Source organism: Rhyacophila brunnea, unplaced genomic scaffold (assembly GCF_057557595.1).
Source record: "Rhyacophila brunnea isolate RB1 unplaced genomic scaffold, BYU_Rbru_1.0 scaffold_6, whole genome shotgun sequence".
Classification (NCBI taxonomy): domain Eukaryota; kingdom Metazoa; phylum Arthropoda; class Insecta; order Trichoptera; family Rhyacophilidae; genus Rhyacophila; species Rhyacophila brunnea.
In genome coordinates, this window is record NW_028233276.1 from 47,793,839 (window position 1) to 47,821,412 (window position 27,574).

Genomic DNA, 27,574 nt, shown 5'->3' on the forward strand with positions numbered 1-27,574 from the left:
TCTTATGATCCGGGTTTCGTCTATTATTGGTATCTTCACACCTTACAATTTAGCGAACTGTCAAACACAATTATTTAAGCAAGGTAACTTATTTTGTGATTTGTCTGTGAAGAATGGGATAAAATTGCGGATAGGGAACTTTTGCCCAGTCATTAATATCTCATTAATACCTTACTTATCAATTTGCCCTAGTATCATTCTACCTACAGAATAATGAGAATGGTTAACTTAATATTTTTACACTTATAGAAACTGACAGCGTCTATTGTTGTAAATAATAATTACATTGTTTTTTCTGTGATCATTAAAAAACAGTTCACTTTAAATACTTTTTCGGCAGATTATTATAAAACTTCGTCTGAAGGAAAGGAATGCCACACTATATACATCAAGTATAAGGGCAACATGATACGTGAGGTTTTCAAGTATGTGTTAATGTGTAATATGTAGAACATTCGAAAAATTCAGTGAATTGCCTATAGATGTAAGTACAGCAAAAAATGCTCGTATCTGTTGTACCTAAATCTTTCTTGGGTGTGAGAAGAAGATAGGTAGGTATCCTAGTTGTAAAAATACACATTTCATTTACATTATTAGGTACATTTAAAACAGATTTTCTTCGTATTTTAACACTTTCAAATGTGTAATTTGTACTTTAATGGTCTTGCCGTAAGTGGATTTTACACACATGTAATTATTGTATTTTTACATTATGAATCACTTAGATCAGTGGTGGCGAACCTATGGCACGCGAGTTGATTTTGCATGACACGCGTTTGAACAGAAAAAAAACCTATAATAATAAATGACAGATCGCATTGTGTAAAAAATAGCAAGCAAATACTCTTAAAGAATAAGCATTCTTCTTCTGCCACCCTGTCACGTCCCAACATTGGGGCGTAGGGCAAGCACAAGTTGGCGCCACTTCCCTCGTTCCATCGCCAACTCATGCGCCTCCCGCCATGTCAGACCTGCAGCACGTAGGTCGCTCTTGTAGCACCGCTGCAGGGTGAGGGAGGCCACGGCGACGGAACCCCTGAGGCTGTGCCACAATTAGGTTTCATTTAAATATATAATTGCATAGGTCGGTCCTTAGAATTTATGCGACACATATAATATTATCGCACTATCCTCGTCAGGCGGCGGGGAATGCCACGCTGCGAACCTCTAATTTGTATCGATTTACAATGCTTGAGACCACTGTAGCGAGAGAATGCCTCTTCTGATCGGACCAATTCTGTTGTCAATTTGTGCGTAAATAACCAAACTAATTAATACATTAGGTAACCAACAATTTCATTTCTACCCACCGAAAATGAAAAAACAGAAAGTTTGTAGACAGTTTCAAAATTGGTGGACCGAAATGTATGGCGTAATAATTACGCCATAAATGTATCAATTATTGATAAAAGTGATAAAGCTCTAATTATGTATGCTATGTTCTGTGAGTGGTATCTAGAACATCATTATTTTTGAATAGATTTTTTAAAAACTATTTTTTCCCCATGAAAAACTGCTTGGCACGTCAGACGGATGAATAATAATATTAGGGAAATTTAGGCTCGCGTACGTAAAAAGGTTCGCCAACCCTGACTTAGATATTGTTTGTATAGGTACGTCTTGTCGGATATAATAATATTAATATGTTAGTATTGCAAAACTATTTTATACCGAAGTAAGTAAGTAGGTATAGGTGGTATTAATTTGGAGGCAGTCGGGGAATACATAAGGACATTTACTAGATACCTAGTAGGTATATACCTTCTTCTATCCAGTTTGTTTGAAAATACAAATAACATATTAGGTATTAAACCAAAATAATCCTATCTGTTTTGCTACGAAAGCACCTCTCCGGTGGGGAGGGGAGGTAAGAGAAGCTTTCGACTTAGCAATAATACCAGCCTCCAACGTCACGTGACTCCTTAAAAATTATACTCCCCGCCTAGCTGTTTCAAAAGCTTTCCTGAAGCTTTTATGAATATTCTGCATTCAACGAAGCTTTTTTTACAGAAGCGCAAAATTTGTACGTGCTTCAGATGATTATTCGAGAGAGTTTAACTTAACCCGTTCCCGACACATTTCACAAATCTCGCAAATATTTGCTGAGTGATACCTATATTATTTGTCAAATTATAAAATAATACTTATTTTCTCACTTTAATAAGTGTTCAGTCGTAGGTATATAGAATAATACTAAGTATTAACATCATACAACGAAATTTTATAAAAACTCATATTTTGTGATCTTGAGTTATAAATGCAATTAAGTGTATTTTACCACTTTTTTTTAGCTCGTATTCTTGTTTTCTAGTACACCTTTTTTCTTGTGTGTCCAGTACAATTTTTTTCTTGTTTGTCCAAGATTTTTATTGGACGATTGAAGATTTTTAACTAACTTCCCGACTAGCTAGACATTTGAAACTTTTAGAATATACCAGAACACGACGACAATGCATTCTTTTAATACCTTTAGCCATTTTTAAGCTGAATTGTATTCATTTTCAGTTAATTCTGTTTTATATGGAAAGTTATTATTGAGGGTGTCCTAGCAACTAAATCATTAATACTTTGGACGCGGAAGACGCACACGGTGCGTAATGATCAGGCGGCCGATCGATGTAATTAACGTGCATTTTAAAGGGGGCAATTAAAATCTCATTATCTATTCAGCAGCGAAAGCGTTAATATATACGTGCGTTACTATGGAAATCAATATGAAATGTCAAAGTGACATTTCAGTATTCTATATTTATTCAGTATTTCTATCAAGTACAATAAAAAGATTTTATTAATACATATAATTGTCAAGTTTATATGATTCAACAGAAAATTTCAAATCGTGGTATATAAAAAGCTCTTTTTATCTTGTAATTATTTAATGGACTGTTCAGATAGAACGCACAATCTGGTATTCAAATTCTATCAAGTGATAATAAATGAAGAGTGTATTTTACAAAATGACAAAAGTACTTATCGATTCAAATATTCTTTTATCTGTTTAATTAAATTAAAAAAAAAAACTAATCAACGCTGTTTGTAATTTGTATAATTTGTATTTTTATTTCAATGAAAACAAATAAGTATGATTGACAATGTTAAGTGTGCACTATTTATGTCGAATCTCCACAGCCTACCTCCACCTTTCACCCCGTGATACTTAGAATACACATTTCTGCTTGTGTGCACAACTAACCTAATTCATATTATCAACTATCATAATAGGAGTTATTAGTTATAGACATTTTACATTTGAAAGGCATGTTCCTAGAACTCTCGCATCAGGCTTCTAAAAACATGAACGTTTGAAAGCACACGGATTTAAATATATATAGGCATATTATGATATGCCACGAAAGGGTTGAGTAACTAATTTTATAATTTGCACGCTTCAGAAAACACACAATGACTTCATTTGAATTGGCTTTATGAAAGATATTCTCTATTGACTATGCATGAGTATGGTTCGAGGTTAAGTTAGGTTATCTTATCTTCGACTCCTCAATTTTGCAAGTTGGTAGGATAATGTCTTACACATTTGATAATATAATAGGTATCTAATATCGATAATGTGATATAGGTTAGTATTATTTGTTAAAATGTAGGTGTTTTACGTTGTATATGTAGCCACTACTAGGTGCAACGCAATATTGTTGAAAACACCAGTCGGATTAAAAAAAAACAAATCGGCACATTGGAAAGAAACGTTCCACAACACTTTTGTAAGGTGTGAAAAACATTAAAATTAAAACGAACAAAACAACTTCATGTGAGAATAGTGTACGTAAGTACAGAACACATTTAAATAAATTGAATATACTTTTAAATAAGAACAATAAACGTGAAATTTCACATATTTTTGTCTCAGCTAATTGGCATACAAAACACATCCAGTGATAAAAATAAGTCATTGTTGCAGACATTTTAAATCGATGGTCGCAGAATTTTGAATGTTTTATTTTTCTGTGGAGAGATTTCTGAGATTTTTTATGATAATGAAAATTTACATTAAATCATAGAGATATGATGATATTTCGTTTTATTTTTACGTGTATCATTGTTAAATTTTCTTAGTAGCTTGAAGCGTTACATTTAGCCATCGTTATTTAGTTCTGACACTCGTGTGTTTTCGGAAACAAGTTCTAGCAAAACAGCGTTCGGTAACCCTCGGCTTCGACACGTGAATAATTGATGTAACTAAGCTTGTTTCAGCTTTTTTGGTTTATTCAAACCAGTGGGTCTATTCTATGCTTATCGACCGCTAAAGTGATAAAGTGAAAAATATTATCAAACTTAGGGTAGGTTTGTATCAAAATATTAGCACTTATTGTAACAATTACACGAAGCTGGTTTTTATTGTTGCAATAAGTGCTATATTTTAACAGCACCTATCTTGCTGCTGTTAAAATATCGCACTTATTGCAACAATAAAAACCGGCTTCGTGTAATTGTTACAATAAGTGCTAATATTTTGATACAAACCTACCCTAAGTTTGATACTATTTATCAATTTAGTGTTCGATAAGTATAGAATAGACCCACAGGACTAATTTAAGTATTTTAACTTATACTAGAAACCTTAGATTTTGTCTCGAAAAGTTCGTATTACTATCAACTCAGGGTAGATAATATTATCAAACATAAGTCAGAGGCATAAATCAGAATGTCACGATAATGCATTTTTGTGGATATTATACGTTTACTTTGTGGAAATTAGGCCTCTTTTATTTATTAATTGAACTGGCGTTTACGTGGTAGGTATATTAATATTCGTTATAATATATTAACATATTATATAACCTCTCGATGTAGTGACAATCTTCTTCTTCGGCCATATTCGCCCCTTAGTTGGACACCACGCGGCGCCTCCAAGAATTCCTGTCGCTAGCCAGTCTTCTTGCATCATTCCAGCATCTCGTAGCTTCGCCGTATACACTATATACATAGTATTTAGTAGCCTTCCAGGACGCCGGAATCCGGTTAGGTTGTGGTTGTCTTCTGGCATCCGCAGCCAGGTCCACCATCGCCTCTTCACTCGCAGCGTGGTGAGAGGCTGCTTGGTGCGTTCTATTATCTCCTCGTTACTCCTAAATATGTTATCTGAATCGTTGAAGATGCGTTTATAGCCCGAAACAGCTGTCAACATAAATGATTCAATTATAGTAGAATTAACAAAAATAACTTTCATTTACCTGCTCGATTAGGAGTTGTTGTTTTATTAAATTATGATAATTTCAGGTTTTTTCTAAATCTAAAAAAATATTATTTAGACATATCTACATATTATAGGTAGGTATTGACCAATTTTGAGTTCCCTGATAGTAACATCGAACTCGAAGTCTGCCCTGTGTAAATTTGGCCACAGTCTTTGCACGTTAATTTATAGATGACGCTGATAAATATTGCAAGATATAAAATATTGGGTATCACTCTAGCTAGATTATACGACTATACGTAGTGATATTTTAAATAATAATATGACTTAGTCTAATTTTGTTGCGACTTGTTGAACACAGGTTCCCTATAAAATTAAGACAAAAGAATGGTTATAATATAATAAAAAAAATGTTGAATTAATTTCATTTTACCAGGTGATGAGATGGTACTTTTCAAATTTCACCAGAGTACTTACCTATACAGATAATATTATTTACGATCTCTGAATTTGATTGTGTTATTCATGCATGATGAATTCCGTAGTATTCAGAAAAAATGTTTTTTATTCGTCGGTAGCTGTTAAGTAGTTTTTGTTTTATAAACAATGGCTACAAAACAAAGAAAAACGTGAGCCGGCGTTAAAACATGCCTGTTATAATATAGCATTTGTGCTTATTGGTTTGTGGTAGGTGTGTCAAACCGTGGAGTGTTACTTAGTGAGTTTTAACAACTTAGAGCAGAATGCAGAAACATTTATCATAACTAAAATTTCCTTAGCAGAAAACACTATCCAGAAACATGTCCTTAGTTATCATGTTGTCTATAGTTCACCTTGTCTTAAAAACTTCGTTCGTTTTTTTCTATAATACCATATTTCAAAATTCTCTTTCCTATAGTTTAGGTAAATTATTTTGTAATTGTTAAACGGTGACAAAAATATGACAACTGCACTTTATAAATACAATAACTATAAATACATAATTTATATTTAATTATAATACTCTTATGTATCCGTTATAAGTCATTATACGTGATTCCACAGGCACCGCAAGATATTTTTTTTAACATGGTAACACTAGCGTCCAGTGTCATTCTGTCTGGCATCGTATATTTCTGCGGGCTGGCGTATAAAAGTAAAATAATATTCTGCAAGTACATGCCAAACGAATTAACACTATCAATATCCATATTGAGATACATTGTTAAATGAGTGGACTGTTTTATAGACATGCGAATTTATTTTGACAGCAGCTGTCAGTGGTAAATGGTAATACAGAAGGCGGCGTGTTCATAACAAAAGTAGTCTATGGTTGAGGATACCTCTCTATACTCAGGATTGTTATAGTTAAGTCATGCTTTTCGGCGACTTATCCTTAGGATCGAAATCTTGGATTCTGCATGGGGCTCTAAACTGTTATTAGTTTCATTGACACATTCGGTCGTTGGTCCTTTTAGTCCACACCACAGAACAATTTCTGAGTTCCCTGGTCCACACGACCACACATTGGCCTAAGTGTAGTTTAAGGGCGTGGAGACCCGATGCACTGCCTGATGTTGAGGCCCCCACGATAAAAAATAAAATAAAAACCATAACTTCCAACTACCAACGTAGGTACCTAGTAAAATATCAATGTAGGCACCTCTATCCTAGAATCACATTCTGTAGCTAAAAAAAATATTATTAAATACTATGACAGTGACAACACATAATAATATTAATGGTTTATTTTATTGTGTATAAGTCCTACTTTGATGTTAGTTGCAACTATTTTTGTATGCTTTAGGTAATATTTACACTCAATTTGTAATATACCTAATTATTGTATGACTGGTTTGAACTGTATCGATACCCCCTTTTTAAATCTTCAAACGAATCGTTTGTTTCATCTGCGTCAAACAAAATTGGCGCTGGTGGGTGTAAGGGACGAGATACCCCAGCCGCAAACCGATGTTGATGGCGGCCAGATTGTCATTATCGACAATTATTTCTACACACATACGGTTGTCTTTTTCTGGTCGGTGAGAACCGCCTTTTGCTGCTGATTTGTCTTGGCCTTTAGTTTAATTAACTTAACAAACATTGTTATTTTCTACCAGATTTTTCTTTATGTTTTCATAATACATAATAATATACGAGTGTGGTGTAAGTTATCCACTCCTGTATGATTATTGCACTACTAATAAAAATAAAATCAATCCATAATAATTAATGATCTCTTAAATAGTGTTCCTACAACGGAATAATTTGCAGACCTCATAAATACCTGGAATCGTTGTCATTTTGTGTACAGTTTTTGTTTGTTTTTATTTTTGAATTGCGAAACTGCTTTTAGGTGGGTACTGTGTCCTGAAAAAAGAGTTATTTTGGATTTGATTGTACGACGTATTTTGTATGAAATTTCTTATTGGTGGCTGCCATTCTACGAGATAATACATACTTGTTAAAAATATTATATAATGTGAGCACCCTCTTCGTTATAAATCGGTAATCTTTTGCCCGAGAGTTATTGGTGGCGCTTTTAGCAGTAGACTATAATTTGAAGGTGATGTTTTGATTCCGGATCTGGGGGGAGGGGGGTGGTTTAACAGGATGCAAGATGATGTTGATGATGGCTCCGTGGTCTGGTTGCACTATCACTCGTGCGGTATGGTTTGTTGGATTACCCGGGGCGCGGCACTTGACGGTACACTGTTGATGGATGATATGAGGTTGATGAACGATGATGATAATATATTGTATGAATGATGAGAGTCGCTATCACGGTTTGCCGAGCATTAAAAAGTATCGCTTGGACAACGGTCACACTATATCAAGCTGAGCCGGCCGTGGCCCACGAACAACTTCTGAATCAGTCTTCATAATAATTGAATTAATCAATAAACTGTTGTTTAGCGGTAACAGACCAACAGGCACACGATATCTTGAGATAACTGAATGTTATTCAATCACGTTCGATTGATGACCTGTAATTGCTCGTCGTCTGGTCTTGTGACAATAGTAAATAAGGATGTGAGGTAGGTGGGGAAATAATGGAAGACGGCCATCATATTTGGCTATTATTATGATTGATATAAACTATCTATTGCCCAGTATGTACATTGTTTTGAGAATAATATAGGTACTTAATTATGATATTCCTAACCACTTAGGTAGTGTAATTAAACATGCACTTATGCCTGAAAACAAACGAGATTCACGGCGCTTAGCACTTGCAGTTTAATTAATAGTGTTGCGACATTGTATGTAGATAACTTCTCACGCATTTTAAATGTATCTTAACACGCGATCATCTACGCCCATTTTTTTCGCAAAGAGATCATCGAAGTAAAAAATACTCGCCTTACATGCATACGCATTGAATGACCAAGAAAATTCCCACAGTAAAATGCGATATGTGCACACGAATCTTTTACACTTTGTTAAACATGATAGAGACAGATTAAGTATTATTTATTTTTGTAAACAATAACATTAGCGATAGCATTGAAGTACTTACTCTTTGAGATTCTCTATCACTTTCCATTGAATAATGTACTGGAGTTTCCGGTTTTCACGACAATTTCAGTCGACGAAGAGATTTTAGACTACATAATAATTAAGTAGATTATATTATCTTCCAAAAGTGAAACTCACAAACTTCCTGTCAGTTTGTATGCATATACGGCAGTGGTGAAGGTTGACTTTTGGAAAGCAGTAGGCTGTAAAGATCAGAAATAGAGCACACTTGTCAGGTATATTTACGAGAAATAAGAAGATAATACGATATTACTACTGATGAATGGCTCCACACTATGACAACGACACATTAAATCGATGAAATTTTAATAGCTCATTAACGATATAAAGTTGAACGATGATTTTTAATTACTTCTTTCCTCCTAAACCACATCAAAAATCATTAAGTAGATAAAATTAATTTTTATTTTTAAAAACAATCTATATCTAGTAATAAGTGATTGTATGCCATATCAATTATTTCTCTAAATTATCTTGTTAATAAAATTAGGCTTCGCCTTTCGAGCTTACCGTATTGTATACGGGGCTAAGGTCACGTGACCTGACGGTCATACAAAATAAATCTGAATTCCTAACAATATAATCGTATGAATACAGTAGTTGAAAACAGATGGCACTGTCGCATATTTTTTACCTTTGATACGAATTCTAAATTTAATACTTGAAGATTCCGACGACAAATGGGTCTGTTTATTTTTTAACTTTATAATCTCTTTAGTCTATTTTTCTTAGAAGGCTGACTTTAAATAATCGCTTAGAGTTAAATTCATATCGGCTATTTATGAGAAATAGTTCTGAACTAACCCAATAATTAATCTCTCACCAAAACTATATACTTAATAATTAATACATTCTATAATGCATTTCTCATTACTTATTATAATTAAGTTTTACTACGTAAACGCCAGTTCAAGCAATAACAAAATAGTCTTCAACATCGTGTAATGTGTTCGTATCCTCACGTATATTTTAAACCTATGGTCAAGAATTCAGAGAAGGACTACGACTACAACATAATCAGTAGAAATGTCACAATCAAAGAATACTGGTTTAGTAAAATTTGAATCATAAAAAAACGAGTGACCAAAGTAAGACTAGGTACCGCTGTTTTCTGGATGTTATCAACCTCATTTTGCGGTTCGTGTATTTAACCTTTAGAATCTCTTATAGTTCGTAGGTACATACAGATGATTTACAAAAATATTTCGGGTAAAGAAACGCACTAAAGCTATTTTATTGTTATTGTAATCAATATATCATCTAGTGATTTCACAATGTCAACATGAACATAGGTTTTTAGTCTGTGATTGACGCACACATTACGCAGGGCCACCGGTTGACACCTTAATTATTACAGTCAGTCAGCTGTCAAGCGGAATATGTGTCACTGTTTCGTGGCACGAACCACATCTTCAAGTCAGTGGAATGCGTTTTACTCGGAAATAACTTTCGTTTTTGTTTTTGTTTTATTTTTTCAACAAAAATCTCTCATCTCGTACAGTCCCACGCTTAATGGCTGTCATCTAAATCTTATTCAGAATAACTTCAGAACCACTTAATGTTAAGATATTTCATCCTGATGTTTTTTGATAAAAAAAAAATAATATGTGAATAGGTATATCCGTCAAGTTTTCTGTATCTTTCTGTCTATAAATGAATGCCAAAAAGAGACATTCACCTGTCTGATACTGTGATAAGTATATATTGTATAGTTTTCTGTTTTCGCAAAAATGCGGTACATGCATAGAATAAGGTTGGCAATTTTTGTATTAAGATGTAGGTACCTACTTACGTGCATTATGTTTCATGTGTAAATAATTATTGTCTATATTATATATCGCCCTAATTTAGAATATACGAAATCTGTTAAAGAATATGTGCATATGCGTAATATATGTAATATAAATTATAAGAATATAATATATCAGTAGATCTTCTTACTATACCTATTCGTTTTAGACCATTCGGTCTGTTTTGATGTTTTGATTCGAACTTTAAAATATTTGCTAAGTTGAGTCTAAATTATCTTCCCATCTTTTGGGAGACATGTCCAGATTCCAGAGGATGATAGCCAGCAGGTCTTCAGTTCTAAACGATCTGTGGTGCAATCACATGTGCATTCTTCGTTTCTCCCCTATCTGACAACATTCTCAACTTCATAATTTTCTCGGACCTGTTCATGTTTCATAAATTAATGATCCTTGAGGATTCTGCCTGAGTCCTTATATATCTAGGCTTCATAACTTACATTTGGTTCGCTCGACCCCATTAGGCTTAATTTGTCTTTTTCAATGGTTTTTGTTAATTCATGTTTTGCTGTGTTCTCATCCCCCCCCCCAAACAATGTCTTGTAGATATCTTGATGATTGCAGCTTTATGTAAGTTTGTATCTTGCTGACCCATTGCAAATGTTAGGTGATTTGTTTTATTTTTCAATAGATAATGTCGTTTTGAATTTCTTTGATTTGAAATGACATCTGCGCAGCATTCTTCGAAGATCGTCTAATAATTAATAATATTCTGCTATAATTACTGTGTAGCATAAAATGTTGAGGATTTTGCCTTTTAGCCTAATTTTGTAGACTATTTTGAGCGTTATAATGTCTTAGTTTGTCCTTCATACATAATAAGGTTGAAAAGAAATGGATTTAGACTAGGTAGTTACATATCTCCTGAGTATCTAAGTAGGTAATTACTTAAATTGTGTACACATAGCTTAATATTGAAGGTTCGAATACCTGGCGATGCTCGTTGTTCTGCTATTAATTTATGTTTTTAGTGAAAGTTCGAACATTTCATTCAACATATAGGTACTAACAAAAAAATACAGCTCGAATTATGTATTATAATAAATAATTAAATAATGTTACATTAAGTGAGCAATTTGTTGATAAAAACATATTTAGTTTAGTAATTAATTATTGGTAGGTACATATTTTTGTCTTTGCAGTTAAATTTAAGCATTACACAAGCATTACACCTTACCAAATATTTATTTTCAAGCTATAAAATAAAGTCTATTTCCACAATACAAAATAATTGTGTTAACGTGTTAAGCAGTTAAGCTCTAATTATTTATATTTCGCGAAATATTGTGTTACATATTACTTATTCGGTTGACATTGGCCCGTTTTTTGTGGAATGCTTGCTTATTCTTGGCTCGATCGTAGTGTGAAAATAAACGCTTTACTGTCCGTAAATTAAGACGTAGGCACTTATACGATTATTTTTGTCAGCCGCATTTTAATGACGTAGGTGTCCATACTCCATAGATCCCCCACAATAATAAAACTATAGGTACTATCCATATAACTATAGCACAATGCCGATAAACCCTTAAAATCACTACAAAGTACAATATTATGATGGAATTAGCACTTTCCACGACCGTAGCGGGATGGGCAAAAAATATAGGAAAGACAACCCGCGGGAGGCAAATTCGCAGACAATACAAAATGTTTAGACCCACAGTTACGCTCCTTTCACATTATACCGTTTTGACCGTACGGCAAAAATCGAACTTCGACATTCTTTTAGTGGCATGAAGAAGAGCATAGTCCTTTTCACATTACACGGCGACGGTTAAAAACCGAAACGGCGCCGTATAGCAGCAGTCCATTTCCACTGTATTCACGGCGCCCGGTCGGCCACCGATGACTCAGTGGTATACGTGACCTAATGCACGCTTTCACATTTGACGGTTTTAAACCAACAACACAAACTGAGCTTGTGACGGAAAAAAACCGTGCATAAACCGTATAGTGTGAAAAGAGCGCGAACTTGTTGCCGATTCAGATTTTTAACGGTTCGGTTAAAACCGTATAGTGTCAAATAAGGGTAAGTATGGTTTGCAATTGATTTTAATGCGAATCTATGAAATAAACACCAATGAACACTGCTTAGTGCTGGCACCCTCTTTCACAGAAGTCGATCGTCAGCTCCTGGAAGCACGGTCTACGTTGCAACAAAGAAAATAACATTTGTCGGTTCTGAGAGTTGGTAGGCCAGGATTACTGCTGAAATTTCAGGCAAAATGTGTAAATTTACACATTTTTATTAGATACATACATAATTAGTTGCATTATGAATTAATTCATTCACTCGCTAAAAGATTTTTATTATTTGTCAGAGTTGATATTTTGATTGATTTGATTTGATTTGATGATTCGTCTATAAGTCTAGAGTATGTAGTTAAATTAATGATATAATATTAATTCATGCATAATATTATGTTTGATTGATTGAACACGTCTGGTACGCGTTGGTATAGGTACATTCTATATCTATCGAATTTAGAATAGAATAGGTATGTAGACATACAATGGATTTAAGATGTATGAATTAATATACAGATAATGGCCTTCCTTTACTCTTATTGTCTTATGTAAGAAAGTATACGTATTGTACCTATGTCCATATAAAGTTATGAAGGCTTTCGATATCACTTTAAAGAAGCATACTATCCGACATGCAAATAGGCACATAGTAATATGGTTGTGTTAAAATAAGCCTTAATTCTTAAGTTTCTAGTTAAAAATAGTACTTATATATTTATAATATTAATGCTGTCGACCGAAGGTACTTGAAGGAATTAGAATTTAAATCCATTAGAACTTATATATTAATTGATATTTTTTTAATGAAAGTATTCCTGATTAATTCGTATTTTTTTAGTAGGTGCGGTATCTTAACATGTTTTTAAGTTTATATTTTCATAGTTGTTATCTGGATTAGCGATATGAATTTATTGACTTAAGATAGAAGGTCCGTGATATCGTTTTTAGGAAAAAATAATACACTTGGAAAACGATCTTGTGCACGAAGCCTTATTTTCTGAGCTAGAATTGTCAGCATTTTAGATTTCGGTTTGGAGTCTTATCTATTAGCTACTACTAACTGCAGCCATTAAAACTCTGTTGTCATTTCGTGTTTGTATAATCTAATGAAGATACGCGTTTTGACACACTTCTTTTTTTATAAATTAATTGTATCCTTCTCACTGATAAAATTATTATCTATATTACCTATTTTTTAAATTAATATTAAGTAATAAAGTAGGTACGTAATTACTATATTAATTTTAGGGGATTTTTATATGATGTGCCACAAAACAAATAATTCTCTTTCTCTATTAATCATTAAGGCATTAACCTAACAATGCACTTTTTTGTCGGGTGCCTATTAAAGGTAGATGAAAATGTACTTATTTACCTACATGTTACCTACTGACAATATTAATTATAATGTAGATGTTATTATCTGAAATTATGGATTTAGGGCTAATTTAATTTAACTTTTGTTCCAGGCTGGACCCTCCGGTCCTGACGACGTCGGCGTCAATGGAGGGTAAAAAGATGGCTCCGCCGCCTCATCAACATCAAATGAGGCAGCAGCAACAGACGCAGGCGCAGCCCCCGCACTACCCCCACATCCACCAGCCGCAGTACGACGCCCCGCCCAGACCTCAGCAGCCCCCGGGTCCGAGGTCGCCTCTCCTCGAAAACCATCAAGACCTGTACGGCACGAGGCAGAGCGCGGAGATGACGAGGCAGACTCTGGAGATGGCCAGACTTCAAGCGGAGATCGCGAGGCAGCCCACCGAATTGTCGAGACAGTACGCGCTCAGAGAGCAGAACGCTCAAATAGCGGCGGCGCAGCGGGCCGCCGAACTCCAGCAGAGGTCCATGCCCGTCGCCAATTCCACGTACTCCATGCACAGCCCCACCCGAGATCCCATCCTGACGGCCGCCGTTCCTCCGGGGTACAACGCCTCGGTTCACCAAGCTTACCTGAGAAGAAATAGACATTTGACCGACCAGCAGCAGATATACCAAAATCACCAAAGCGTGTACAGACCCCCGCCGCCGGCTCAGCAAAACAGAACCTACCAACCCTACACGAGCAGAATACAGCAGCCGAATTACGTCCAGTCGCCGGGCCACAGTCACACCCAGCTCTTGAGACAGCAGTATAATGAGCTGCAGCAGATGAAGTTGCACCAGCAAATGCAATACCAGAGCCAAGCGCAACTGCAGCAGCAGCAGACGTTCGCCCAGCGACAGATTCTACATCAACATCTGCACAGCCGACAGCAGTCTCAACAGAATTTAACGCAGTACGGTATGACGCCAACCACGGCGCAGATAAACGAAGTCAACTCCAGATTGACCCAAAAACAGGAAACGAATGCCGCCCCTCAAGATGAATATTCATTACACCCTTTGAAGAACTCTCAGAATCAACACAAGCAGAATGCGCAGTCGCCGTCTGTCCATTTGGGCAGCTCTCCGATCAGCAAAAATTCCTGCGACGTCGCCAGCAGCCCCAGCACTAAATCGCCGAGCGGTTCCGAGAGTCGAAGAAGCAGCAGCGGAACGGGACAGGCTCTCCGGTCTCCGATCGCTCAGAGGCCTCTTTCAGCACCTGTCACCAAGGCTGGATGGCTTTATAAGCAAGGTTCCGACGGACTGAAGGTCTGGAGAAAGAGGTGGTTCGTGCTGTCTGAATACTGCTTATTTTACTATAAAGGTTGGTCACTTCAACTTTAATTATTTTGCTTTGCATTAATATTTTTATTAGAGTTACATATTTTTTTTTTATATTGGTTATCATCATTTGATGCAATTTAAACAATATTTTCTGTCATATCTATCTAGAGTGTAGTATCCAACTATAAATTTGCTGAAAAAATAGGCCGTAAAAAATAGGCCCACCGCTCTACTGATATTTTAAAATGTGCTCTAGGGTACAAAAAGGCTGGGAACTGTCTACAGCCTGTAGACAGTAGTACTCTAATGCAATGGTTGCTGTCATATTTTTTTCTTCTTTTTAGGTCAAGAAGAAGACAAACTGCTGGGATCCGTTTTACTTCCATCGTACAAAGTCTCTCTCTGTTCCTTGGACGATAAGGTTCTCAAGAAATATTCATTCAAATGTGAACATGCCAATATGAGGACCTACATCTTGGCCGCACCCGACCAAGAACAGATGATGCACTGGATGAAGGTTTTAACGATGGCCGCTCTTATGCAAGAGGGAGGGTATGATTACAAATTTTGTTTTTTATATTTTACCCCATGAATTGGACCTATTTTTGTCAATGTGATATATGATTCCATTCTCATGGCCCCCACATCTTGAAGCGGACCCCCAGGCCAGGATCTTGGGCGGGCCCCCCTACCTATCGCTATGGTTAAAGGCAGTCTGACGCTCTACAGTATTGTTTTTCAAATAGTGTTGGAGGTCAAATAAAATTCAGTGTATTTTTAGCGATTTTTTAACGGATCGAATTATGGAGTTATCACTCAACACGTCACAACAACCATAATATATTTTAAAATGGTAATAGCTTCGAAGTAAAATAGTGCAGCAGGCGACTTTTTTTACTATTAGAGCAAATTTAAGATGTGTGTTTATCTCAGTTATCTGGTCGACCCGTCACGACCGGCCCCTAGGCTAGAGCCCTGTCAGCCCATGTCCATTCTTATTGATCTGTATGTTTCAAATAATTATTAATTTCAGTGGTGCAGAAAACCAGAAGTTTTCTGCTGTCAATTCGATGCCCAATAACACGGAAAGAAGAAGTAAAACTCCGATCAACATGGGAGAACAGGTTTGCAGAATATTATCGAAATTTAGATATCTATATTTTTTTGTTACGGGAAATTAATTTTTAACGTCCGATGAATTGTTTGCAGGATGAAATAACAGCGGAATTGAGTGGAGGGATTCAACCGACTTATGAGAATGCACCTCCTAAACCCAGAAGATCAAATGAGGGATATAATTCGCCGAGTCCAGATCGCTCTATGGAGAGGTAATGTCATGTTGCATACATAATAATGATAATTCATAATAATATAATTTATTATATTATTATGATGAACTTTTGTTATATAATATTTATAAATTCATACACAAGTAGTATTGCCATATTATGAGTTATTAATTGTACAAAACTAATAATTTATGAATTGAATACATAATATGAATAATATGCAATTTCCAATGATAATAATCATTTACCAACACCAGTTGTCAGTGTTAGTTTGAAAGTATTATGAGCATACCTATCATATTTAAACAGTATTGTTTAGAAGTCCTCTAATGAAGATACAGAAAATTCTGCATTTTTATGGATTGTGTTATATTTATGTGAGGTGTCTCTAAAATCAAATTGCACACATTTTTCATACCTCATACATAATGTTACTATCAATTTTCAACTGAGCAAGAGGCCTGTTTACATTATAAAGTATGACGAGTTTTGCTTGTTCAAATATAACCTTATTAATACCATGCTTGCGATTGCGTTACTAATATCTTTATAATTAGCTGAGCATTTTGAAAAACAGGGGCATGCTATGCGACTTTGAGACGGGTCTGGCGTCCACAAATCGAGCTTGAAATGTTTATTCCATTAACCGTAACTCATTTACGGCGCCGGTCGTATTTTAACTCATGTACGGTGGCGTCGGATAACCTTGGCACGCCCCTGTTCCATTAACAGCCCGATCATTTGAGAACCCTTCTGACTTCTAGGTACGATCCAAACTATGACATCCTCCGAGATCCTTCGGCTTACAAAAATCCTGAAAATGCTCAACAAAAGCTCCAAGTCAAAAACAGAATTAACGCCAAATCGCCGCAACCGTCCGGAACGGAGGCCCTCTATGAAAGCAAATCCGTACCTAACGCGAGCAACTACGCCGCCCAGAGACACATCAGCAAGTCGCCTGAAGTCATTTACAATGCTCATAATCTTTCTCTTCCGCTGACGAACACTGCCACAAATAGATTAGAAAATAACAAATCCTCGCTGTTATATCAAGACAGTAGAACGATACATAACAATAACGAAAATAGACTGATTCATAATAAATCTCCCGCGTATTTCGACAGCCGAAATCCTGCGGAAAACACTCCGAGACAGGGTTACCAGATTGACAACCAGAATGTTTACGGCGAGACCGGCTATCAAAAGATGCTCAATCAACAGGAGATGAACAAACGAATTGCCGAGCAATACCCTCAAGACCGCGGTAACGGTCAAATCTACCAGCAGCACCCTAATAATCCTAATCAAATGAGCGGAAATCCCGAGAGACAATCCTTCGAAAGAAGAACTCCCGATACGTACGGAAGATCCGTCATCGTCCCCGGTTATTACAGCAAAGGAAGATCGGGAGACTACGAAGACGTCTACAATAATCCTCCGCCCGGAACCGATGCCCAGAATTATGCCGAACAGTCGTACAGACGGCCGCTGAGCCCGATGGCGTACGAAGAGCAGAAACTTAACGCCATGCAAATGCAGCACCAAAGATATACGCCCACTAATTTGGACAATGTAAGTTGACACAATTAAAAATTAGTAAAGTGTTGTTTACATATCAATTTCTTTTCACCAATGTAACACAGACTTGTCAATTTGTTCCCCAGGGGATAATTCTCTTTTCTGAAAAATTTGGGATTTTGGGTTTTTATGTATTTTGGCATCAGGTTTGCTATTTCTATAGAATAGTAAATGAAATCACAACAATAAAGTATTATTGATTAGGAAGATAAATAAGGTACCTATTCTATTGTTTGCACACTGGTTTTAGACGCCAAAGTGTTGTATTCGATAATGGTTTTTGCTCTTCATTCACACACACATCTTGCTAATCTATCTAACTATCTATATAAATAGGAAAAAATCTTTCATGTTCTGTATGAGGTAGAAAAATGGATATGTCTGAAAAATTAAGAAAATATTATAGAAGACAATTTCCCATCAAGCATCTCATGAATAAAGGAGAAATAGTTAAAACAATGCCATTGAATTAGTAAATTTCACCCAGATTCACAAAAATCAATCTTCTTTTAGCTCTTCCGAAAAATAGTGATTTTAGACTTTTCTCTCTTTGCTTTTCGCACACAAAATTTTTAGGTCGCCAGTTTGTCTCACTGTTACCGCATTCAAGTCGACATAATATCGTCGAGCTAAAAGTTTTTTTTTTAAACATGTTCAATCCTAAGATCATTTATGGGCCACAGAGTGGAGGTTGTTTTAACAGATTTTTGGTTTTTACAATGAAATGGATGTTAGCTACTCGCTCAACCTATCAGGTCCGCACTCTGGGTCCAAACACACAATGAAAAACAGCATGTGAATTTTGCTAGACCATTCGAAACCGGGACCTGCGACGATGTGGTAACCACTCGGCCATCGTGGGCGCGGGAATTTACCTATTACCTACTTTTGCTTTTCGAATAGATTTTAAAATATATAGACAAACAATAGAACCAACAAAACCACACCATAAATACAAGATTTACACCCTTGATCCAAATTATAAGAAATATATCAACATACTCACTAATGACTAAAGTATATTCCACAATTTTTGCTAAATAACAGCAGTCGTTCTCCTATTATCTCACAGTTTTTAAATACCGGAGGTAAAGTGAAATACTGAAAATTTTAACATCAAGATAAAGGTCTTCAAAAAACTCCATAGTTATATGGAAGTAGATACATAATATGTTATTAGACTGGACTGAAAAAATTGAAAAAAAGTGAATGGCGAAAAAAATCGCCGGATTTAATTTTTTGTCTTTGCCCGAAATGTTGGTTTCTGATTGTTCAATACTTCACCTCTGAACTCCAGATATTGTTTAAAAGTGGTTTTAATGTAGGTATTTATTATAACATATATTTTCTAGATCTGAATTACCGGGTTTCGTTAATAGTTGATTTTATTGAAATTGATTGTTTTCAGAACCAACTGTATCAAGCGCCTCCGGTACAGATGCGTCAGAAGAAATTACCTCATAACTACGCTGCTCCCATACTTCCTCACAACAATTCGATTCCGAGACCGCACAGTGCTGATTTTTTGGAATATGAAGCCAAAAACCCCTCCTACGACCCTAATATCTCCACCCGACAGTCTGGCCAATCGTCCAGACAGCCTCCGCGGCCTAAATCCAGTCTGGACATTAACAAATACAACGAATACAACGGAGACAGCTATTACTATTCCGAGGCCAGCTACGCGGAAAAGATGCGACAGTCCGCTCACTATTTGCGTAACAAAAACTTCGGCAGCTCCAATTTTAACCCCAGAATCGCAGACCCCAAATCGCCGGACGATTTCCCCCCTAATCAGCGTAAACTGTCCATGCCTACGTTCAGAGGGAACGATTCGAATGTGGACGGCGGCAATTACGACGGCGATCTCAGAATAGACGGGGAAGCCGTCTACGGTATCAGAGATCAAAACAGAAATGTGAGCGGGGAAGGAAAATACGGACAGAGTGAAATCACCGGTCCCAATTCAAACTGGACTCTTCGGAATAAGAGTCTCACTCATTTGATGGGACAGGAAGAAGTTTACAACAGAAGCAACAGCGCGATGAGCGAAGGTTCCACTGTCAGCGGGTTCAACAGAGATCCGGCGCAGATGGGTTCGAGTAATGGGGAGCAATTCATCAGGTCGGCGAGTGCACGACTGCCGTCTACCAGTTCCGATCAGCTGTCATCCAGAGACGGAGAGAGGAAAGTACAACAGGTTGGTGTTGTGAGTGAAAAATTTTGATTCAATTTGTCTCGTGTCGGTGTTATTCTATTCCAATGTTTTGCGGTTATCATTTGGCATGTGTTTTTGGAGAGAAACTTGAGTTGTGATTTTCTCATATTACACTCACCCAATGAATCAAAGACCAATTTCAATTCATAACGATTTAAAAAAAGCCTCATCTCCAAGTGGATCATTCCTGCAAAAGATAATTGTCAGCTTTCTATACTAAGGATCTATGTTTCTAGCCGGTATTAACATATATTGTTTAAATCAATAAAGTTTCAGAGAACATTTTAGTAAAATACTTAATATTGTTAATGTCATATTGTAGCGTGAAGAATCGATGAAGCGGCTTCTGGAATGGAAGCAGCGAATGCTTCAATCGCCTCTGACTCGCAAATCGACTCCCGCCGCGCTATCCCTGGCTCGCAGTCTAAATCGCCACGTGGCCAAGACCACGTCGACCACTAGAACGCCTCTGACTGCCTCCGCCTCGCAGACCTTCCCGCGATTGGCCGGACAGGCGGCCTACAACAGCTACTCTTCCGACGATGAAGGTATCATTTTTTGTCTACCTGCTAGAAACCGTATTCAAGTTTGACAAAGTTTCAATTATTTTGAATGTATTTTTGAAAGTATTGAGCTGCAAGTCAGAATATTTATGCATTTTATCTAATTGCTGATAAAGTCATTCTTCAACTTTGCAATATCCATGATGGTGTCATATATTATTATAATGATCCCCTGTCAACTTTTAAAATATCCTGTTACAACAGCAATCGTATTACATACATACATATTCTAGCTTACTTTACGATAATTTGTTTGATGATGTCATGAAAGTCTGCCTGAAAGAAAGTATCCATTTGATACTGAGATTTCTTTCGATAAGTATATAATAATATATCTGTTATCATAAAATAAAACCACTTTTCTTATAAGCCTTCCGCTTTCATCTGAATTTTTTATCGGTAAACTATGTAACCGTGGCTTTCTCTATTCTGAACATCATTCTAATAGCCATCTGAATGTATTGGTTTAATTGGGACTGTTTTTAAATATTGGCCATTTGTTCTTTATTAATTTTATAAATACACACTGTGGAAAGATCTGACAGGAATTTCGATATGAATATAAAATATTTTATTAAAATACAGACTGTGATCACAAATAACTTTCAAGATCATCGTTATATCACAATATGTCTCATAACATTGTGTATCCACTTCATGTCTATCCACAGTGTTTTTCTTATATGTTAATTAAATTAAATTTCTGTTCGTTTTTCATCATGTTTCCTTTCATTTTATTTATTTATTTAACACAATTTGTTAGTTTCTAATGATAATATAAAAATGCGAGAGTGAGAATATACATATGTATTAAACATCAAAATAATCAATATATATTGTTATGTAATCATTGTTCTAATTATATATTTTCTCGCAACACTAATTAAGGACATTTTGACATATTTTATTTTAAATGTACTGACATGAGTAAACGTCAGATGTCGATACGATGTGGTCATATTGGTAGTAGAGCAAACATATTGTTATCAAAATTGTATCTTAGTTTAGCACTGAGTTATTGATTAGAAATTCTTAGATTTAGCTTTGCAAAAAGTACATACCTTCCTGCCTGCTTTGGGGACTGTTTTACTAACACGGGGGCTCGAGGATTCGTGATTATCCTCAAAGACGTTGATGAATCAATATTATGGTGAATGGGTTATTACATCTTTCTTTTAAAAAGTACTATGTATAAATACAACCGAATGTTTATCGATACACTCAGAATACTCAACATATTATTATAAGGCGAATCATAAATGTCCAAAATAAAACACAATGAAATTGAAAATTTATCGAAATGCATCCCTACAAACAAGTTTATAGCTTATATGGACACATTTGTATTATTATAATCTAATTCAATGTATTTTTAAATCGATCGGGATATTGGAAACATTTTTTTTTTCCGACCATGTCCGATCCTAATAAGATCATATGGGCCCCTCCACAGAGTGTTGGTTTGTATTAACAGATTTCTGTTTTTACAGGAAATGGATGTCAGCCTCTCGCTCAACCTATTAGGTCCATACTCTTGACTCATATACAAATTGAAAAACAATATGTGTATTTGCCAGACCCAGTATTCAAACCTGGGACCCACAAGACACTTTAGGCCGATGCTTAAGCCGTGTGACCATTGTGGGTGTCCAAAAATTGGAAACATAATATTATATTATCTATAAAATTGACTTTTGGGGTTTTTAAAGAATATTCCATGTTGTATTTTGAGTGTATTATAAATTCATTCCTAACATGAGTAGGTGTCTTATTTAAAAAGAAATATTATGGATCAATGGTTCATATAGGTAAGTAGGTACCTACCATAGATGAAGATACCTATATAGATGTTATATGTAGCTTTGTACTAACAATGGGATGTGGTCTATTATGTCATATTATGATTTCATTAACACTTATATTGTATGCATCTAGTGAATGGTGAAGTATCTAAGGAAAAGGAAAAGTAAATATTAAATTGATCTAAATTATTGCATCTCTCAGGGCTTGACATTACTTCATAGAATATAGATAATATCTTGCATTACAATCGAGGACCTTGTAAAGACATAGACATGTCAAAATATTTCTTTAATTGTATTTATTCAAGTTAATGTATTACAACTTTTATTATATTATAATTTATTATTAATTTGAAATTGTATGTTATACAATAAATAACAATGCCTATCCCTATCGCATAATTTTGTTGAATACTTATATAGGTATTAAATTGGTACCTAATTTTATTATAATAACGATTTTAACAAGTTCTGTCAAGCCCGTTTTGATATACTGTCGATATTGACAGTATTTCATTTGAACAATAATGTCTGAGATAAAATCTGTACATCTCTCGCACTGTTCCCAGTGTCGGTAGAGGATGTAATTAATGTGTGCGCGTCTGTGTGACTGTTAGAGCGATCGGAAGGCGAAGCGGCGCCCCAGCGTCAAGGGAAAATGGAAAGGGAAGGGGAACGGCAGGCAGGAAGGTCAATCGACGCGAACCCCCCTCGACCCCCTCCCCCTCCCCCCATCGACCCGCCCGCAGATCTCATCGCCCCCGCACGCACCCCGCTGCGGCTTCACCCCCCGGTCGGTCCCGCGGAAGAGCCGTCGCCGCGTCCTCCGTCTCGAAATGTCGCCCCGAGTTCACCTCGTCAGGTCGACTCTCGGGATAAGAGAAACGACAGCGGAGAACCCGAAACCGCGGCCGGCAGCGACTGTGAATCAGAAATCCAGCTTGAATACACGGACGACGACCTCGATGAAATTTTAGCGCAGTCCGACGACGATGACGACCCGTCTGCCTGCGAAGACCGACAGAGCGGACGCCGCTCCGTCATGAGATGCCCATCCGGAGACAAAAATGATACCGGCGGTGGCGAATCCGCCCCACGACGTTTTCACGACTATGAAATATGTGAAATAAATCAAAGCAGTAAGATTTCTCCGCTCGCCGGCGACTATTCGAACGAAAGTATCAGAGCGAGGAGCAAAGCGGCCACCCCCAAGCCGGAGACTCCGCCCAATCCGGACGTGTGCGAGAATCACTATCTGCCGATGAGCCCCAGGAAAGCGGTTCCGGACGCCCAATCGACTCACAACTATCAGGAGATTATCAAGCACATCAGTGTCTTTGGGGGCGGAGAGCCGCACGAGGACAGTCCGTACGTGGAGATGAGTCTGGGGATCGGAGTCCGGAGCGCCTTCTCCGACGAGGAGACCCAAGCCTATGAGATAGTCTGCGTCAGTGGCGGAAAAGTGGAGCCTGTCTACATGGAGTTGAACAATTTGCCCAACGGGAATGTCCTCGATGATGAGGCGAAGGAGGATGGTAAAAATTCTACCAGAGAACTCCCACCGCCCAGATCGATTCTGAGAAAGCAAAACTCTGAAAGCGGTTTGTCGGGAAACAGTTTGATGAGACCGGATGTTAGATCTCCCTTGCCGGATATTTTGACCGCCCTGCGGACCGAAGCCGATTCTGAGTCGGACCGTTCCAACGTGGACGATGAGACTTCTAAAGATATCTCCCTGGAGACAGCGTATTCTCGGCTTAGCCTGTCGGATAACTTCCGACCCGCTTCCTACTATCTGCACCCGAGCGGAGCCGACGGTGAACCCGTCCTACCTCCGCCTGTCCCTGCGTCTCCTCCTCCTGCCGAAGAGGCGGACTCCTCTCTCGACCTTAGAGTGTTTCACCGACCAGCTGGTGAGGCAGTCGAGAGAAAATCCACATCACTGATGATATACGGAAACACACCTTCCATGTATGACACTCTTTTCAAGGGGGAGCGTGTCAAGCGGAACCGGGCCAGTCTGCCAGAGGGAGACCCCGCTGCTAAGCGGACGGACTATTGTAAGAGGGCATCGCTCGATTCGAAGTCTGTCCCGCCCGGCGGAAACGCGGACACTGATTCTCTTCTAAGTTATAATGCAGACAGAGGATCCTCCGGAATGTCGATGGAATCCGATTTGAGTGGCAAGTTTGACGCGCCTACCACAGGAGCGTCCCTCCGACTGGGTTATGATACCCTGGGAGATGGTGACCCCATCGAGCTGAGGCGCTCCCGCCCTCCTTCCGACTCTGAAATCGAGCGGATGCTCAAGAGGAGGCCACTGTCGGAGGAGTCCTGTTTCGAGATTGAGTCCCTCGATAGCGATTTCAACGAGACACTGCAGGATGTCAACTTGGATCAGTACCTGGATGAGTTGCAGTCGAGAAACATCTACCTCTATACTGGCAGCGGTAACGTGTATGCGAAGCCTGAGTCGTCGAGCGGAGGCACCTTTGGTGGCTCGGTGAATTCGAATCTGGACTTGGCCACAGTTGGATATTTAAATGATAGGGTTGCAGCGATAAGAGAGGAAGTTCAGTATGAAAACGTAAACGTCAGTGACGGGACCGAGCGATCCAGAAGCAGAAATTCCACTCTTTCCGGCACCACCAGCGATCCTGACACGGTGAACACTTTTCAGACCGTACGACCGACGAGCGGAATGTCAAACACATCTGGCTTCAGTGGCACCTCTTCCTGTCTGAAAAGTTCTTCGGCCAGGAGCGCCAGCAGAAGTTCCCTGCCTGTGGAAGGCGCTCGTCACTATGACCCACAAAATTTTAATCACACCAGGCACACCAGCATCGAGCAACCGACGATATCGTATTACGCTAAGAATGCGTCCTCTTTTGATGATGACGCGTCAATTTTGAAGAATCTGAATCAAACCAGAAGTCCGAGTGGATCGACCGGCAAGGTCAACATTGCTGAAATGATCAAAGCGAAATCTCCCAAATCTGATGGAGCCGATTCACGAGATTTGACTGCCGGGCCGCTCGTTCAGCCGATGACGTCCCACAGTAGGGACAGTTCCGCCGATCAGTCGGCCCCTTATTATTATTCCGATCTCTCATCGCAGGACAACTTGAATATCACTTCATCGAGTTCGGCAAATCACAACAAGAATAATTTCGGCTTCGAAGGCAAGCTCAACAACCAGCGTAGGAAGGGACCACTCGGGAAAAGGAGTGACATCGGTCACATCCATAATCCCATTCGTTCGAATCTGGCACGTGACCGCCCTCCGGAACCTGAGGAGGATCCCGCTCAGATAGCTGAAGCGGCGCGATGCGTTTCAGTGGAGTTTCTCAGCGCAGCTGACAAATTCGCCGATATCGATCTTAAGAACATTTATGAATCGGACACGCTGAAACGGCAGAAGGTCAGAGACTCCTCGCTGAGCTTGCGTGGAAATATCGACATGAAGAATATCTATCCTCCATCGTCCTATCGTGAGAATGACTCGATGACAGCGTACGCTCGCAATTTAGCCGGTGCGAACTCGAGTGAGAGGAATAAAAGTTTGGATCGAATCATTAGGAACGCGGTTGGCTCCGGAAGTAATGTCACTCCAAGGAGAAATATTGAGATGATTCAAAACAGAAGTCACTCAGTCGCAGGAGAACCGTTTGTTTCCAACGCTCAATCGGCCGCATCGACTTCATCATCCAACGTGGCGTATAATGATTCGAGAACCATCCGAAATTACCGGCCAGAAAACAGATACGATAATGGCAATTTGTATGTAGATACGGAAGTGCGCCGTCCGCGCTCGAGCAAGAGGATACCGTCCGAGAACGAGGACGGCCCTGATGCATTAGAGGAACCGTGTGATGGTGAGATGCTGTGGGACGAGGACGCCCTTTGGAGAGAGAATCTGAGGAGAGTGTCTCATAGGCATGCCAGGTCTTTGGACCATCTCGATTGCTTGGGCAGTCCCGCCGGAGCATCCGGCCGGAGGAGCGTGGATTTGAAGACCATGTTGAACGGCGGCGAAGGAGCTCCGGAGCGAGATTGCCCCCGGCCCGGCAGGATCTCGAGAGAGGTGACGTACGTCAATGACAATGTTAAGAGCCAGCGGCCGCTGTCTTCTAAGAGGAGGCCGCCCAAAAAGCACCACAGGACGTCCAGACCGCTCACCAGAACTGTCGACAACAGCAATGAGAACGATGTATATGTTCAGCTCGCTGCGGATTCGGACAAAAAGGAGCCTCCTTCTGCGGATGACGGAGTCTACGAACAGTTGGCCACGGCGGACACGGAGAGCAATCGTTCGAGCGACTCGCGCAGTCTTCCCGGCAGCGAGCCGGGGAGGGCGAGGAAGCGTTTCGAGATCGACCGGGAGAAGCTACGGCAGTGGGACCTCATGTCCAGCGGGTTGATGAAGGGGCGCGGGGAAGGGGAAGGGGAAGCGAGCAGGGAGGGGGGCGACCCGGCGGAACCGGCCTCCGGCGAAACGTCTTCCCTCAGGCGGCAAACTCCTCTCACCACGTCGTCGGCAAATCTCGCAGGTTTTCTCACACCCTGATACACTTTCTCGGCTCTCTCTACTTCTCGATTCTATTTCATCTTTCGGCGCTCGATGCCACTCTCGGTTCGGCGGCAGTTCGGGCGGCTCGTCCGTAGGTACAATCAGGGATAGATACTTAACGCAGATTTCTTTCGTATGACCTTGAGAATGATTCGATCTCGTGCTCTCTGGTGGGTCGACGCCCCGTCCAATATGTATCATCGCTTGGCTGGTAAAAGTGACTAACGGCCTGAATGTCGTGAATTAGATTTTGTCTTAGAACGCTTTGAGCATTTCTTTTTTGTACCAAATCGTAGTACCCAAATTATTTATCGTAGAATGCTTACATTGAAACGAATACATTCGTTTTCTTCTTATTTATTCTATTTAAAATCCATCAATTTTCAGGTGCATGT

The 27,574-nt window shown here is 38.5% G+C and overlaps 1 protein-coding gene across 1 annotated transcript in view; it reads left to right on the forward strand.

The window, feature by feature from the left end:
* The window catches only part of kmr (pleckstrin homology domain-containing family A member kramer), a 143,246-nt gene that overhangs the window by 94,035 nt on the left and 21,637 nt on the right, over positions 1 to 27,574 (forward strand). The window contains exons 3-10 of the mRNA XM_085957084.1: positions 13,977 to 15,199; positions 15,504 to 15,711; positions 16,193 to 16,283; positions 16,369 to 16,487; positions 17,213 to 18,020; positions 19,435 to 20,226; positions 20,567 to 20,792; positions 23,227 to 27,159. Of these exons, the coding sequence (XP_085813210.1) occupies positions 13,977 to 15,199; positions 15,504 to 15,711; positions 16,193 to 16,283; positions 16,369 to 16,487; positions 17,213 to 18,020; positions 19,435 to 20,226; positions 20,567 to 20,792; positions 23,227 to 27,159 (7,400 nt within the window). The remainder of the gene's footprint in view (positions 1 to 13,976; positions 15,200 to 15,503; positions 15,712 to 16,192; positions 16,284 to 16,368; positions 16,488 to 17,212; positions 18,021 to 19,434; positions 20,227 to 20,566; positions 20,793 to 23,226; positions 27,160 to 27,574) is intronic.